This window comes from Cyprinodon variegatus, unplaced genomic scaffold (genome assembly GCF_000732505.1).
Source record: "Cyprinodon variegatus isolate N-32 unplaced genomic scaffold, C_variegatus-1.0 Scaffold359, whole genome shotgun sequence".
Taxonomy (NCBI): Eukaryota; Metazoa; Chordata; class Actinopteri; order Cyprinodontiformes; family Cyprinodontidae; genus Cyprinodon; species Cyprinodon variegatus.
Window position 1 is genome coordinate 240,461 of NW_015150812.1, and position 18,330 is coordinate 258,790.

An 18,330-nucleotide genomic window follows, 5' to 3' on the forward strand; every position below is an offset into this window, starting at 1 on the left:
TCCTAAACTAAATGGAATAAGACATTCTTTTGCATTTGTTGTGTTAATTAACCCTAATAAAATGAATTTTTATTATTATTGTTTTCATTCACTGGGATAGAAATCCTTTCAAAGTCATCATTTTGTTTTCCATCAAAGAAATGTATACTATATATTTTTTTTTTTTATGCACATCATCTTATTTTCATATGTAGGGCAAGAAAAGGCCATGGATTTTTAAATCAATTATTAAAAGTGACATTTCAGGTTTTTAATATGTAAAAACAAATCATGAACAAGTAAAAAAAAAAAAATTATATATATATATATATATATCCATAAAGAAAAAACAAAACCAAATCTAATAGTTTATTGTTATAATTTTGTATATAATTATAATTATAATTTTGTTTATTGTTATAATTTTGTCTCTTGGTACAGAAAATCAGCGTTCTTCCAAACTTTATGACCATCTGATAGGAGAATAAATGTTTCTATGGTAGTTTTAATATCAATAAGCGCTTTGGAATACAGTGAAATGATGCAATTCATGCAGTAAAATATCCCAAATTTGTATAAAAAAAAAAACCTCTTTAAACATAAAGTACAAAGTGAATCACCTCTATACTTATCTAATAGACTAATTACTGATTCATTTAATAGTCACCACTCTAACAAACTCCACCCTCTTGTTCTTCAAAACAGAGTTTTGGTTTTGGTGACAGATGAATTACCATGCTTGCTATGGCTGTTTACCTTAATATAGAAAAATATTGGTCGGGTTTTCCCTAAAATGTATGCACAACCAATTTGGATGTGGGAAAACTGTCAGTTGATAAATCTCGTTTTCCCAGGGTAGCTTTTTTAGAGCAATTTCTCTTTAGTGTATACTGGTCAAATTAGAAAACAGGGAAACTTATATTTGCAAGCATTTAGATCCGGCTAACTGCTCTGTGCATCTGCCCTCAAGGGTGTTCTTGATGGGTTTTTGTTTGTATGAGGTCAAACAAAAGGTAAACTGCAGACAATGTTGGATTAGCAGATAAAAGTAGACTTTGATGGATGGAAATTTGTCCATTTTCGCCTGCAGCATAGAGAAAGATGTTATCCCACAAGCTATTGATAAATGTCACTTCCCCTTTTGTGTGCGTCTCTGTGTGAGGGATGTGGGTTTTTAGGGAACATGGGGGTAGGTTACCACTCCCTTTCCTGTATACCAGGCCACGTTGGCTCTGATCAGCAAAGCTTGTTGAAACACTCCCATACCCGGAGGAAGAGCACTGAATATGTTTAGACTCTTAATTGGCACAATTACGTTGATTGAGTCATTTTGCTCAGAGTGAGCCACACATTTCGATACACAGCCATTTATAGTCAGAGTGCCTCACTGGCTCTCTTAGCTGTGCACTTGAAAGCAGGAGCGGTGTCCGTCAGAGCACAGCAGAAAAAAACAGCTGTTCTTAGCTGGCCGCTGCTCACATGTTTTTCCGTCACCCAGAAATTTATGATCAGTTTTAAAAAACGCCCGGCGCCGCAAAGTAAGTTATAAAAATCCAGAAAAATCTTTACTATCAAACTATTTGCAGAAAAGTGGTCATAACATGCAATAATAGTGTTCAGAAAACAAACATTTAGTCAGATTCCAGGTTGTCTTTTGTTTAGTTTAACTAGCAGACATGGAAAAAGCAGATGAAAGCGCAACCTCCCTCATTTTTTCAGTGGGAGGAGAAATGCTGATTGCAAAGTGGTGATGAGAGGCCTGTCTGGGTTGAGATTTGAGGTCAAACGCAGATCAGAGTTGGGTAATTTACTGCATAAGAGAAGACTCTTTAATTGACTTGGATTAATTAGCATGCAAGCTGCTCTCTGATGCTGTGCATCTGGAAGAAATGTATAGACTGGTTAGACTTCTAGGCTTTCAAGAGGCCAAAGCTGAACCTTGACAGCATGCTGTAATGAAAATCCTTTTAAAATGTTATAAGACAGGATATGATAGACTTTATTGATCTCACAGTGGAGAAATTATTAATTATCAACAGCAGCAACACACAATGGGGGTGCTAATTGTACAATAGTGAACTTTACAGAAGAAACTGTAATTACATAAATAAATCAAATTAAAAAAACAAGCAAATTTTTTATTTTTCATTGCAAGTGCATTAATTATGAAGTATCTACAGTATTATTGGAGGCGACTGAGCTAAAGTGATAACGATTGCAGGTATTTGCATCTACATAGGTTATTGCGCAAGGTGTTATACAACTCTGAGCTACAGTCCTTAGTAAATCGTAAATCAGACTGGCTAACAACAAGGAGGGTGATTGTTTTGTGATGTTAGTAGACAGCAGAAAAAGGGAAAAGTTCCACTGGCACATCAAAGCAACATTAATCCATAGGGGTCTGGAAATATGCAGCTCCTTTACGCCACATTCATAGAAAATCATACTGGTCCAGTGCTTCTGTGTTTAGCTTTGTCCCCTTCTGCATCCATCCTCTGAAAAAACATTTTCATTTCTTTCTCTTGATGAACCTCCCTTGGTTAAAATAGAAAGTTCTCCTCATGTACATTATCACCACCTGACTGCTACAAAGTCAGGGATTTAATACAATCAGCTTAGTGTCCATAAAGAAAATGGCAATTAACTTCATTTTATTACCGCATATTGTGCCTAAATTGTAACTTATCATTGTGTTTTACAAAATAATAAAAACAGAAACAATTCAAACTGTCATTTTATTGTTATTAAATGTAATATGAATTCCACTTAATATTTACAACAGTCAAACTGAAAAGTGTGAACAAACATTTTGGGATATCGACACCATCTAAAGCTGTTAAGCAGCCTATTCAAACATCTTTTAAAAGCTATTTTAAACTAAAACCATGACCACAAGACAAATTAATATTTGATCTCTATACCCTGCATTTATGATGGCCTTAAAGCATGTTATATGGAAGCCTCTCTCATTTGTGGACTGATAGTTTCTCCAAATGTTTCATTGCTGTTTGCTGGAACTGCATCAATTTCACAAGAGTCAATTTCACAAAAGCCGACCGCAGCTCCTTCCACAATTGTCCACAGGGATTTTGGACTGATTGCAGGCCAGTTATCCATCTTTCACTTTCCTTTCTAACATCCAGCTGAAGATGCAATATTTTTGCTTTAAGTCTATGTTCTTCAGAGAAAAGAAATAAAAGATTTAGCTTAAAACCTTGGTCGGCTTCTACTTAATTTCATTTGTTTTTCATATAAATGATGTAAAAAAGACAGCGTAGCAACAACACTTCTTTAACTAACTAAATCAAAGTTGGAGTACATTTAAATCAAATTAATTTGCTTGAATTCAAAAAAAGACAAAAAGTTTATCTCACAATGAATCTAACCTCCTCAATTTTCAACCAATTGTACAAAATGAGCTGGTAAGATGGATTAGAATACATTAAGTAATTAAGTATTATCTCCCATAAAATCACCTGATACCAGATTTCAAATATATTTGCAAATAATCAGACTTTATACTATATACTGACCTCATCACTTTAGCTATACTGTACATACAAAATTCATCTTCAAAAGAAGGTTAAAATTAGACTAAAATTATTTCTTACATTTACAGTTTGCTTTATGAATACCTGGGAAGCATATCTTTGGCAAAAAGCTGTCTTTGCCATAATGTGTTTTAGGGTTGTGAGACTGAAGACGTTTCTTGGAGAGGAGATGTAATGTTTAAACAAAGAAGAACCCATCCAGAAGATTTACTCAACTTTTTTTGGATGCATTTCAGATTAGGTAATGTCACGGTGAAACCATGGCTACAACACTTATTTACTTATGGCTGCATCTTTCCATATGCCAAAGCAATGAAAGGCAGATGTGCAATAACGTGCCTTGGTCTTAAGTAGACTCTTGCTTTAAGATAGGATAAGATATCTTTATTGTTCGTCACCTTCAAACTTAAGATATTTTTATACATCTGGGAAAAAATCTGAATCCTCCATATGACACACACAGATTTAACCATGTAACGAAACAGTATGGCACAGCATAAGTGGAGCAACAGCTTCATAAACGCAAACTAATCAGTCTTAAAAAGCCTCATTACTCATATCACTCATATCCTCAAATCACTGTCAAACCCACACATATATATATATATATATATATATATGTATATAAATATATATACATATACTGTAGTAACACAGCAAGCAGACATCCTGTGTCAACTTGTGGAACACTATTCACTCTGGCATCTCCATTATCTAATCCATGTAAGGGAAAAGCATTAGAAACTATGGTGAAGACTCATAAATTCTGCTGTACACACACCTGCATATAAATAGTGGTCAAATGGCAGACAAAGGTATTAAGCCTCCTACTGAACCATCATGCGCTTCACAGGCTAACTAATGCACCAGTACCAGTTATGCTGTAGGCACCGGAGACTGAACTGAATGTTAAAAACAGCCTAAATTAGAACTTTGATTAGAGTGATGGTCTTGTGAATGTCATGAAGTATACGTACTACAAAGGTTAAAAAAAAGTGCTTGTCGTCATTGCATATGCTATGTTTTTCAATGACAACTTCATTTGAGTTCTTATATATTCACAACCAAAAAACAACTTAATATGTATTAAGTTTGACATGAGAGCTCTTGACCTTTTCCTCTGGGTTTCTGTTTCTGAAAATATATCTTCTTTCATACCAGTTGGTTCTGTTGTCATTGGGTTATTTTACTGCAGGCTGTAAAGATAAAAGGTCATAGAGGCGGAGGTTCATTGTTTAACATCATTTACTAGGAATTCAAAACCTCTGATGAGAGCTTCAAGCTGTGCTAAAGGTGAAATACAAAATGACAAAACATGAGGTTGGAAATCAATTAAAAGACAAAAAAGAGAGCGCCAACTGCTTCCAACCAAGGGTGGCACAAATATTAAAGTCTAGTTTTTGTCAATTCAGTTGTAAGCTTTTTACCTAAATCATTAGATCATTATTTTTTGTTTCTGTACCAGTTTTTTTGGGTTTTTTTTATCCGAAATTATTTTTTTTGACAAAAATGAATAATGGAATCAATCTCTAAGAGAAAAAATATATTTTAGAGCCGTTAAATGAATGGATATTTTAAAACCAACCAGAAAACTTGCATGCTCAGCAAAAATTCCTTAATTGCTCTTTTGTGTAACGCATTTTCTGCATTTTTATTTGTTAAGATTCAACTGAACGTTGAGCAAAACAAGTTGAAACTACCCATCCCCCTTGGTTACTTCTTCTATTGTGGAGCTTTAAAAGAAAAAAACCAACTTGAACTTCAAGTTAGGATGAGACACAAATCAGGTGGTTGGAAGGTAAAGACTAGGAATGTTGCAGAGGTTTAAAGAAATGTTTGATTAGAAGTGCAGTCTGCACCCCATGTAAATCAGGCAATTTGCAACCCAAATTGGATGATAAGGTAAGAGACATGACTGGGAAAGTCAGCCTCATGGACAAGCTTTCTCTGATCAGGTAAATCAACTGCAACATATCTCTCGGAGAAATGAAGAGGTACGCTGTTTAACAAGCAACCCATGTATGGGGGTGAAGGAATGGACAAGTACGTGACCTTGTGCATACATGCCACACACTGAAGTGTTCGGTTTGGATCTGCGGGGGAAGTCTGAGAACAGCCAAAGCTTAAGCTTTGAGAACAGAAATCAATGTTTTGCTTTGTTTTTTTTTTTTTTTTTCTTATGTTTTGGGGGGGGTTGAAAAAAAAGTGAACCGGCAGTAAGCTGCCAAAGCGGCTACATGGGAAGCCAAATCCAAACAGTGAAAATGTGCTTTCTGAACCAATAGTTGGAGCTAACAAGCTCCTAATGTGCAGGCAATGCTTACCTCTATACTCTGCTTAAATCCAACTCATAAATCTTCCACAATCCCATCCTGTCCAAGTAAAAACAAATTTGCCTTACTCCACTTCAAAGCACTGTTTCATTATGAGTGTAGAACCAGAACAGTTCTGGAAGGTTTGGGCTGAGGAGACGGGGGGGAGGGTTTTCCTGCTTCCAACAGCCTGGCAATCAAGGCCAGGCCACTGTTCTGGACGTCACAGTTAATTTCAGATGACTCACCCTATGGCGTGACCCCCTTCAACCCTCAAACTCACAGCTTTGACGTTCATGCTTGTAGTGCTGACAGCTGCTCTTGAAAGGAAGACCAATGAACCGAAATGACTTTCTGGACACCCACAGCCACTGCATCCCTCCACGTTGCAAGGAAGGAGGACAGAAATCTGCCTACACAGACTCTGCTAGAAGTTTTCATGTTTGTGACATTGGGGCTAAACGTTGTGTTTAAAATATTCACGAACATAATATCTCTGCAGGCCCCCTTGTGAACAAAAAAAATGCAAAAACACTTTGATGTATGACAGAACTCAGGCTCTAAATCATTAAAAAAGACAAGCGCTGGTTAAGCCAACGATCAGAGCATCATGATGATCTATAAGGCAGATCTTTGAAATAATTTACAACTATCTTTAAAAAAAAGAAAAAGATGATTGATGTGATGATTGAAAAAAAATACAGAGAAAAAACAGATGAGAGGAGAAATATATTGGAAAAACAAAAAAAGATTTGCAGAACAAGACAAAAGGGTTTATGTAAAAGAATAAGAAGGAGCATTTTTCCTCAGTTAACATGCAGCTAAATGGGCCTTGCTGTGGCTCCTATCTCTCTAACTTTAAATGACACTGTAGACCTTGTGAGAGAGAAGGTAAATGAATGTGTTATTGTGTTTAAAAACTGCTCCTCCCTTCCTCTTTCCAATTTGTGTGTAAGAGTTGTGTTCCCTTTTTGCTAAGAGCTGGCATCATCCTTAAATGTTAATCTTTTCTAACCCATGTCAGACAATCTTTTTATGGAGTCGGGATATGGATTCAAAGGGGTTGTGGCCTGATTAATAAGATTTGGAGTAAAAAACATACTCGCAATGCCAAAATATGTTTTCCATGTAGTTTTCTTTTAATCTGGGCTTCATTTCCTGTGTTACTGTTTACTTCTCCAGACTGATTCTACCACTCAAGAAAGCACACAACACAACTAGCTGGAAGTGGTATTTTTTATGGATAAAATCAAAATAATATAAAAGATAATGATAAAAAAAATCCCTGCCATTAACTACATGCACCTTTGTTTTTTTTTAATGTTATGCTTTGTAAGTGAAAACCAAGACTCGACTTTTAAAAGCAACCCTTACAGGGTGTTTTGGTGCAAAACAAAGTATGAAAACATGGGTAACTTAAACCGCACTGATGTTAAGTAAGATAAAGGAACCGTAATGCTGTGGGTCTTGCACCATGTCACAATTAGCAGGATAGTAAAAGAAACTTTGTCAAATTATTACAGAAATTGCTCATCAAGCACAAAATCAACTCTGTTCCATGGCTGTGTCGGTACTGAAAGCTAAATCCTGCAGCCACAGGGTGAGATCACATATGAAAAAAGAGAGATTGTGTAAAGATGAATGGAAAATATGCTTATCTCTGTATACAATCATAACTGTGGAGGTCACTGTTCCCATGGGAGACATTGTAAACAGAAACGTATGTCTAACATCCACTGACCTGCAATAGTTGTGGCTTCCCAGACCTCCTTCTCCATTGGGATATTTGAGGGTGTTGTAAGGATGCTGGAAAGTCTCATTCCAAAACAGGCAAGGTTTCCCTCCATACAGGCTGGTTTGGTTCTGGAACCCCCTGTAATCCTCGCCGTTTGCAGTGTAACACTCTAAAAGAGAAGAGATATTGAGAAATTAAAAGAGAAATAAAGAGATAAAGAAAGCTTCACTAACACACATGGAAAAATGGAGATTACACATCTATCAAAGTAAAAAAGAAAAGCCCAAGACAGCTAAATACAGTCACCTAGTATTGGGTATATCTGGAATCTGTAAGATGACAACTGTGCATTAAAACATTTTCATGTGTCTGGAAAGCTTGTAAAGGACCTTATTAGTGCTAAGGCCCAATACTTTTTAACTCTAGCCAAAAGTATAAGAGGAAAACCAATAAATGCCTTGTTATAATTAATTCTAACATGCAAAGAGATGGGGGAAAAGCCGCAAAGCAATACAGCAAAGGCAAATATGGCTTGAATTTAGAAGTATATAACAACCATATGTGGATTCCCAAAGAAAAACAATGATTGGTGGAGGGGTTCTCTTCCCTGAAAAACGGGAATTCAAATAAACAAAGCCTGATGGAGGGTTGATGAGCTATCACCGCTTGCTGCGCGAGCCTGCGGGGTTCTTCTTACAACATTTATAAGTGGAAAAAGTAATACTGAATTCCTCTTGTAATTATGTTACAAGAGAAAACATGAATTAAATATTATGACTTGAATTTCCTTTCTTTTCTCAGATAGTGTAATAGCTAAACTAAATCATAAAAATATATTGATTTTTAAGTGTATATTGTCAAGACATGCCTTGACATGTATTGTACTCCCTTTTGGTCCAAGAACTGCCTTGTTTATTGAAATCTCCAAAGAACATGGCAGCCAGTCTACTGGTGTAGCCAATCTGCTTTAAAGTTCAGTATGCTTGGAGACACATATCCAAGTTGCAATAAGAACTTCTTGGTCTTGGACTTGGCCACTTTCAGTTTCAGTAAGCACAGTCTGCCACATTTAGAAGCAGCTTATGCTGCTTAACTCTTTTTTTTTGAGAGTTAAAAAAGGAGAATTCAAACTATTTTTGATCATTTCAGTGCATTAAGGTCACTAACATTGCCAAAACAATGAAGACTTTGCCAAAGTTATGAACAGAAGTGGTTAGTATCCTGTACTGTGTTGATAAAACTCTTTAAATAGGCTTGCTGTCACTGATGGAATCAAGGAAGCATGCTGTTCTTGGTTCTATTATTATACCAATTACCCTGTCAATCAAACATTAATAATGACTAAAATGAAAGACGACTTGCTTGTCTGGCTTGTCTCTATGGGGTCTCGTTGCTATGTATGTGGTAAGTTGTTAACTGGCCTTTTTTTTATCAAGTCAAGCTGTTTGGACTGAGTATGAGCTAATGCACTGCAACATGACAGTCATTATTCCCCTTGGCGAGCCAGCTGTGATCCATCGCTCTTTATCATTCTCTTTCAAATCCAAGGTTTCAAAACCTCCTCTCTTGTGTCTTATCTTTTGTTCTTCTTCAACAATTAACCTTCCGCATTCCACATTTCAATGAATACGAAAACATTTATTTTCAGGGACCCCTCAAACCTGAGAGGCTTTACTGCAAACTGTATTTACGGTCTGTTTCCAGGTTCTTCAGATGTTACAACTTTGTTTTTCCACATCATTAAGAAATAATTCATCAAAAGGTACATCTCAAAATGCAAGGAATTAAAGAATAAAGCATTTTAACAAATCAAAGAACAAAGAAATTCCTGTTTTCAATTAAATATACTATGAGGAAATAGAAAATACAGGTTTAAAATAATTATTCAAATAACTATCTAGCACTGCCTTGCACTATGTCTATAACTAACCTCCCCCTGTGGAACAAACTAGCAGTTTTAGTCTGTGAAATTAGGCTTAAAACTTTCTTTTTTGATCAAGCTTATAGTCAGTGTGGCTCATCAGGTTATCCTGAGCCTTTCCTATAGTTATGCTGCTATAGGCTTAGACTGCTGAAGGACATAGGGACCACTTTTCACCATTCTGCCATTCTACAGTGTTTGTTAAGTTCCACCTATATATTTATGCCCTCTCTGCTTTTTATCATTATAGTAACTTCACTTGGCCTGTTCCTGTTTTGCTGTAGATCTATCCTGGACAGAAATATCCGCTATGCTGCTGCCATTAACACCTTTGTTTTTAGATTCTGGAGTTTAACCTGTTTTTCAGTGTATTCCTGTTTCTCTTTGTGACTAACTGTCTGTGCTCTCTTCCATCCTCTGACATAGGAGCTGGATTGGAGCTCATCTACCTGGCTGTGTGTTTTTTCTTGGACGGGGCCACCGGTGGAGCTGGTTAACAGTTACCTTTTGTATCACTGCTTCTTTTTGTCTGTCTTCTTCTATCTCCTTGAACCCCAGTCAGATTCAGCGGAAGGCTGCTCACACTGAGCCTGGTTCTGCTTGAGGTTTGCTCTTGCTAAAATGGCGTTCTTCCTCTCCACTGTCGCTACATTCATGCTTAGTGTAAGGGACTACTGCCAACTCAACGAGTTGATGCAATCAGCTGGCTTTCCTAAGATAGAAAACGTTTAAACAATCTGACTGTGTGACTGCTTAAAATATCTCTGCAAAGTCCCTTCAGGTGACATGTGTTGTAAATGGTCACTATATAAATAAACTTCACTGAATTAAACTAACACACTTGTTGTGATAGCTGGCTATCGGTCTTTAAGATAACAGTGGGGAACATTTAACCCAATGTTCGTTGCAGAATTGTTGAAATTCAGTCACACAGGCAATGGCACAGCAACCTAATCAGATTAAAGTCCAAAATATTTGGTAATTTTATCGTTTGAGCCACATGGGTTTGAACTTATTGGTATGCTTGGTTATCCTGCCATTTCACCCATTTTGAGCCCATTGTCACAAGCCATTTTAATTCAGGGTGTCTTAGTGGAGCAACATTATCTAAATGGGTCAAACTTAATGGATCGATCAATCCAGCACATTAATATGTAGAGGTCCCAAAGCATTTAAGCAGCCGTAGAATGTCACAACTCCACCCTTAGACTCCCAGAATAATGTTCTTTCTCTCTAATGTTGTGTAGTAACAAATATAAAAGGATGCATAACCTCGAAGTTATGTTTCTGTCCCAACCAGCTACAGGGTTTTTGACAAATTTGAGACAGACCACGGTGTCCTTTTTGGCCAGCAGTGGTGTTAGCTTTTCTTTAAAAGTGTTAAAGATATCTTTTAACATGTTGAATCATCTTATTGGCCTTAACTAAAGCAGTTGAGGACAGTGGTGCTTTAGATTCTTCTTGGATTCTTGACTTTCATAATAAGTTAATGTTCACTTGATTAATAGTAAACTTTGGTTTGCTGGAGTCCCAAAAACCCTTTATCAAACTTATAATTAAAAACCTGCTTTTTATATTTACCTACATTGACTTAGTGTAATTAGCTTAAGTGTGGTATATAAAAAAGATAAGAAATTATGAAAGGGATTTCATAGCCCTGAACAGGACAGGTGTCAAAATTTGATTGGGATAATTAATTGATTACAGACAGGTGAGTGCACCAGTCCATGACTAAACAACAGAGACACGCTAAAGATAAACAGGGAACAAGGAACAATCTATGCAAAATAAAGAAAAGACCTGCTGCCTAACAAAGCAAAAAAGGGCTTTACCTAAAACAGGAACTACAAGGAAATAAATCCAAAAAAAAACAAAAAAAACATGCACTCTGACAGTTTCATTGATCTTTGCAGATAGAAAAATAATTTATTGATCAGTACCTTTGTGGTACATTAAAGATGTTACAAAAATATAAAACTTGAACATTTTAAAGTAAACAACTGCCCTAATATTCAATTTTCTGTGCATACTATGTGTTATTTACAACAGCTTAGCTTGCACTCCAACATGCATTCCAGCTCTCTGCATGCACCGCTGAAGTAACACTTCATTTTATGGCGAATCAGAGCCCCTGACTGTTCTCAGTGTGACAGCCAAAGTTGCTTTTAATTAAGCTTGTTTTGGCTGTGTTGCTTAGCCGAGCTTATCTACCATCCATCGTCTGGCTGACAGCGGTTCAGCAGCCGGAGAGGAGCTCTGGGGTGTCAAGTTTCTGCAATTTTCATGCCACTATTGTTGTAAATGTCTCCCATCTCTCTTGGTGCAAATGAATGCTACCTTGGCATGCAAGGATATCCTCTATCAGATCATAAATCCACCTGAGATTGGCTGAGCTACAACACAACTCCATAAAAACAGCCTAATGAAGAGGGAACTAAGGTCACGCCCTTAAAATCTTGACATAAAGGAGATATAACAGGGATAGTGATTACAATCGGGCCCACGCCCAGAGGACATACAAGGTAAAATAATAACGCACACTTCTCACATCTGAATAGATGCACCTGTCAGCAGATGGAACTAAACACTTACATATTGAGGATTTTGAAGATAAAACCATGTTATAATACAGTTATAAGCAACAAGTGCAATAGGATCAGTTTAACCACGATGGTAACTGAAACTGTAGCATCGTATAAAGTAAAACGGTGCAGTACTGTTAGAGGATGTGAATTAAAGTGTTTATGAAAGTATACATATCTCTTGAACTTTCCCTATTTGCCATGTAGCTAAAACAAACTGAAGCGTGTTTTATTGGGATTTATATGATAGGCTAACACAACAAATCTGAAATGCATAGGAGCATACATGTTTAAGTGTCAACGAGAATTAAGGTCTAGGGTTTAACGGAGACATTGAACATGAATACAACATGAATAGACTTTGCTCTATACCCTTTAATAGCAGCTAATCGAAGATTAATTAACTTTTTGAAAGGTAAACATCTGACCTAGCCTCAAGTCTCTTACAATCTTACATGATGCTGCTTGTTCAGTTATGTTCTCTGGAAAACCTATTTGGACTTCACATTTCTGGATATATACTAAAAGTAAACCACTGGACTTACTTACTATTGAAGGCAATAGTTGTTTTCATTTAAGGTAGTCAGGACAAAGGATTGACTACAAATGCCTACCACCTATTCTATATTTTCTTTTCTCAAAGCCATCAAAGAACTTGTATAATTTTCCTTCAATTCCAAAAAAATGCACACAATTTTTCAGATATTTACAGTATATGCAATGCATGAATGTTTGTGGTTGTAAAATGTTTACAACTTCAGATGAGGTACAACATCGCCACGCACAGCATATAAGGAGTCTTTACTATATTTACATTTGGATCCTGGCACTCCCACTAAGAGTTTGGCACAAGCCTAAGGACAATAATGAGTAACTACTCCCTGAAAGCAATCATGAATGCCCGAGTCAAAGACGATGCCACAAGGAAAGGGCGGCCTGTTGCATCCTAAATGAGCTCATGTCCTTCAAATATCTCCTCTTCAAAAAGAGCAGGTACTGATTTTACTAAGCTTTGCTGCTCAATGCGATGTAACCATAAGAATAACATGAATGACATTGTAAATGTCCTCTTCTCTTTACTCCTCCATCAGGAAACTTTTCTCCTGACTTTTTAGAAAGAATCATGGCTTGTCTACACATGGTCTGGAAGGGGTTACAGCTGGCAGTCCCACAGCTCTGCTGCGGCCAAGCCTGGCTTCCCGGATTAGACGGAGAATATGGCAGCGTTTTTGCCACCGCAAAAAAATAAAAAAGTGTGTGGTTGCTTGTGGTGGAAATGGGAAGTGGCAGCTCTGGAAGGACTAAGAGATAAGTGAGGTCATCATAAAGATGAATGGACAAAATAAAAACCTTGCGGAGTGCCACACATCTATCAAACTAAAGGAAAAGTGCTGCTTTACCGTAAAGCTGATAGGAGCTGTTTATCATTTTGCAGGAGGAAATGAAGAGATCATCCGCTAATCGGACCGTCAACACTTTATACCAAGTCTCCTGAGAATGCACTTCATCACGCCCCTTTCCCTTGTCACCAAGAAACTGTAGCGCCCTCGCCACATCAACCTCTGCTTTCTTGTGGTTCCTCCCAGGCCCTGATGGGAAACAGAACCTTAACCCCATGAAACATTGAAGGAGAAAAATATGGGGGATAAAACCCTCCAATAAAACATATATGTAGATCTACAAATAGAAAAAATCCGGGAAGGGGATGAGGAGGACTCGCCCAGGCCCGAGCCTAGCGCTCACAAACTACAGCAACGCCCCAGCATGGAGGAAAACCATGGAAAGGATCACTGAAAGACAACTAATCGCCCTGTTATTATACATGCTGGGATTTCTTGCTAATGAGTTCCATATTACAGCTTTGAAATAACCCCCCCTTCCCGAAAAAAAAAATATGGGTTAGATGGAAAGATAAAATGAGCTTGGTTTCAGTTTATGTGATCTAAAAAAACAACCAAACAAATAATTTCTGTTAAACACGTTGTCAGGTCGGATAAGTGCTAGAGCACTTTTCTGTTGTGTTAGCTACAAGGAATGAAAAGTAGTGATAATTACAGACAACTGCTTCCTCTCTCAAAAGAGGGCTGACATAAAGAGCTCCCTTCCATCTTTATTATATGCTTTAGGCCTTAGGGACAGCAAAACAGGCTTTGTGCACGGGCGATATTTCCACTCTAATAAAATTATACAAAATGAGCATATGCATGGACAAAAAAACACATTTGTGCAGGCAGGGATAGTTAAAAAAAAAGATCTCAAAGCAAAAGAACACAGCACACTCACGTGGGTTAGCAGACCTTCCAAAGTCTACAAACACAGTTGACAGGAGAGGCAGATTACTCATACACAATAATCTGCTTCCTCTTCGCGGTGCACTGGTAGCTATTACTGTTGTGGTGCTCATTAATGTCAGCGTAGCAAGAACAGAGACCTGGGCCAGACCAAACCAGGCCAGATGTGAGCAGGTTACAGAGTTTCTTTAAGAGGGGATGAGGGGGGCACAGCTGGCTGCGGTACAAGTTTGCCTCCCCCTAAGAGGTATCCAATTCCACACCAAAACCACATCAGAACTCAGAAGATGGCAGGCATAAGGCTTTACATTAATTATCCAGGTTTCACAGTTAGACAGATAGTCAGTGGGGCATATTTAATGAATTTGGACATTGCTTTGGAGAGAGGAGAGGGAATTCTGCAGCTAATGGACCACACCTTCTCCCATCTACTGCTCTCTTTTAAGGATTCATTTAAAGAATCCCCTTGCAAGAAGGTCAAAGAAAGTGCATAAACAAGAGGAGTCAAAGGAGACTTCTTAATTCGTAAAAGTCAGACCAAATCTTATTTCTTTATTTTCTGCTTCTATCATTTAATTTGTCACCCAAGATAGACTAAGACTTCACTGGGTCCCAAAAATAGCCTCAATCACCACAATTCTTCCTGCAGAAATCCCTCTGCTGCACCGCCCTGTGAGTTCACCACCACAGTTGCCACAGACCCACACGACTCCCTGCCAAAGTTGCATGGTAGCACCTATAAAACACGGCCCCCATTTCGCTTTTTTTGTGCGACCCCTATTATTTAGCTCAGTAATGGAAAGAGTTTAATCTGCTGAAGCCGACGACGGGTGGAAACCGCAGCCTGAGAACCTCCGTTTGAAGTTGCTTTTAGTCAAAATAGAAAGCGTAAAATAATTTCTTCATACTATCTGCCTCTCCCACATTAAAGTCTCAAATGATTTTATGAAATAAATAAAACAGGATATCCTGGAGTGGGATTTAGTGCAGCCTCTGTAACAAGGTGAGACAATTTAAGGTTTTGCTTGGCAGCAATTCAGTGAGTAACGGCTGGATTACAGGTCCTGACAAAAGACTTAAAGGGCATCAGAAGACTTGCTGACATGCTTCAGGGAGAAAGCTGCTGGCAGAATGTTGACATAAGGCACCCGCTGACCAATGAGAAATGAGGGTGGATGAGGTCCATTTATCTATTTGTGGCATCTACTTAAGTGACTCAGCACAAGTCAAAAAGGAGGCCCTGCTTCCAGATATCCAAACATCAACACTTTTTTTTATTACTGGAATTAAATTTCCAGTTGGTGCTCCTGTTTAATTTTGTTAAAATAAAAAAAAAGGGACATGTAAAAAAACATATTTTTGCCTCGTTTGCACACGCATCAGGATGACAAAGAGAAAAGAGTTGAATAAACAGAAAGTTAAATTTCCCGTCACGAATGCCACTGAACCTGCTCTAAACCAGCTCTGACAATCGCAGCAAACAAAGACTAGAGAAGCCAGAGAAACGCCTGGGCTGTATGGGATGGTGTAAGGAGTAAGACTTCTGCTCTGTAGACAATCCAAGGTTGATCAAAGGTTATATAATAAATTATAAATTAAAATATGAAGCAAAGGGAATAAATTACAACACAACCTTTATTTAATATTAAATTAAACTGAGCTTGTTTGCACCATGCTTTGTTAAGCTGGAACAAATAATAATAATAATCTCAGGAGGCAAAATAACAAAACTTGTTCTCACATTATTATCATTTTATTATATACTGATTTTTAAAAAGCTTTCAATTACAATTTCAGATGATGAACATCTATGATCACAGTCAAAAGTTTCTTCACAAACTGACATCTTTGGGTTGAATGGATCAGTGTTTACTGACACAAATATAAATATGCAGCACTAATATTTAATCCAAAAACTGCATTTAATCATGGCAGATGTGACCGGGAGGCAGGGACCAAAGAGCACTATAGATTCACCCCTTTTTAACCCTGTAATAATTAACTATACAATTGGTGAGCATATGTTTCAGTAAGCCTAAATATGCATGTTCAGATAAAACTAGTTTTTTTTCTCACAATGAATCATTTTGACAACTAACAGAAAGAATATATATATATATATATATATATATATATATATATATATATATATATATATATATATATATATATATATATATATATATATAGTTTAGATCATCAGTGGCCTCCAAGTGTCCAANATATATATATATATATATATATATATATATATATATATTTAGTTTAGATCATCAGTGGCCTCCAAGTGTCCAACTTTAAAAACCTGTCCAGCAGGCATCTCTAACCACAGCTGCTTTACCTATGCACTTCAATCACTAATCGTTATAAACAGGTTAATCTTCCCATCCTAGGTTGAGGCAAAAACAGGTGAGAGGACTTGAGGCCTTTCACTCCAGAAGTGTTTAAGGTGATTTTAACATCTGGACTCCATCTTTTATAAACCCAAGTGCCAGTTAGAAAACAGTCCAGATGGTTAAAGACAGTGATTGAAGGACAGTGCAAAATGAAGAAACAGAAAACATGAGGAAGGAACACAAAGGGAGTGAGGGAGGGACGGTTTTATGATACAACACACTGTTAACCCAGGCCCTAATTTTCTCCCTCTTGTAGACAACCCCACTGAAGTCAACACTTTATTTCACATTTCCCTCTATATTATCGACAGGGGTAACGAAGCCCAGGCTTGTAAAATTAACAACACAGACCCCAACGCCAGGGGTCTGAGCTTCAAGGCACAGATCTCATTCCAGAGGAGCTCTGTGGTGCAGCTGCGTGCTGGGGCCCCTCACCAGCAAACAACCAACTAAAACAGTGCCTATAAGAGCAAAAACATGTCCTGCTATCCCATGTCTTCTGGAGGGAAAAAAACACATACCCATATGGGTTCCTTACTGCAGGCATCCTTTGATAACCGCAATATCTACGTGTCTTGATACAAGTCATGATGGCTGACTCCAGCAAATAACCTTGTACGCCTCATATGAGGGTGTTTCAAGGTTACTTTTCTCTCTCTTTTTTTTTTTTTTTTTTGCCTGTGTTTTTTTGGTAAAATGATCTCTCAGTCAGCTTACAATGTCAGATTCCAGAATAAACCAAGTGGTGACAAAACATGCATTAATATTCACTCTTACCCACATCTTTCCAGCTCATTCCTTCTCTTCCCTTGTTAAACTCCCATAGTTCCCAACAAACGCACCCACAACAGGAATGAAAGGGAGCAATTTTCACCAGCGCACAAGCCGCAGTATTTTAAGACGGATCTGATGTGGAGAAAAGGAAGGTCACGGACACATGCACACTAGCTTTCTTTGTTTCCCTGCTGGTAAGGCCAGTGTGGCCCGCCGTGATGCCATTCTCACCAACTCATTGCCCACTAAGAGTGTGTGAGTGTCCAGTATCACATGTTTGAGTGCACATGTCCCTAACCCCTCTCTTTACAATAGGCCAGTTTCTTAAAAGCAGTAATCCTTTTGTGGCTCCACCATGTAAACAGTGCAGCCAGAGCTGTTTGCCCTATCATTTTATGAAACTAACCAGAGCCGGTCCAAAGGTGTATGAGGTATTAAGCAGAATTTGATTCAGGGGTCCAACTCTCACATACCCTTCAGATCAATCCTTTTCAGATTCCATGTTTGCAACTTGTTTTACAGCTAATAGCAGCAAATTACTATTGACTAGATTTAAGATTTTTTGAAAATGACATTAGCTGTTAAAGTTATTTTGGAGGATTTTCTTTAATGTTTTAAAAGACCCTCCTTCTCCATAAAAAAAATAAAAAATAATGCGAGAGCCCTTTTCTCCTCGTCCACGCTCTGTTTAAAAGTTGTGGTTCTCATAGTTCATACAAGCGTACTGTGCCCGAATGTCCGCCCTAACACCTAAATCCCTAAATAGAGCGGGGACTATATAGTGGATTT

The 18,330-nt window shown here is 37.6% G+C and overlaps 1 protein-coding gene across 2 annotated transcripts in view; it reads right to left on the reverse strand.

Annotated features, from left to right (window-relative positions):
• kremen1 (kringle containing transmembrane protein 1) overlaps window positions 1–18,330 on the reverse strand; it is a 78,964-nt gene that overhangs the window by 37,623 nt on the left and 23,011 nt on the right. For both annotated transcript variants that reach the window (XM_015386205.1, XM_015386204.1), the window contains exon 2: window positions 7,584–7,746. In XM_015386205.1, coding sequence (XP_015241691.1) covers window positions 7,584–7,746 — 163 coding nt within the window. The remainder of the gene's footprint in view (window positions 1–7,583; window positions 7,747–18,330) is intronic.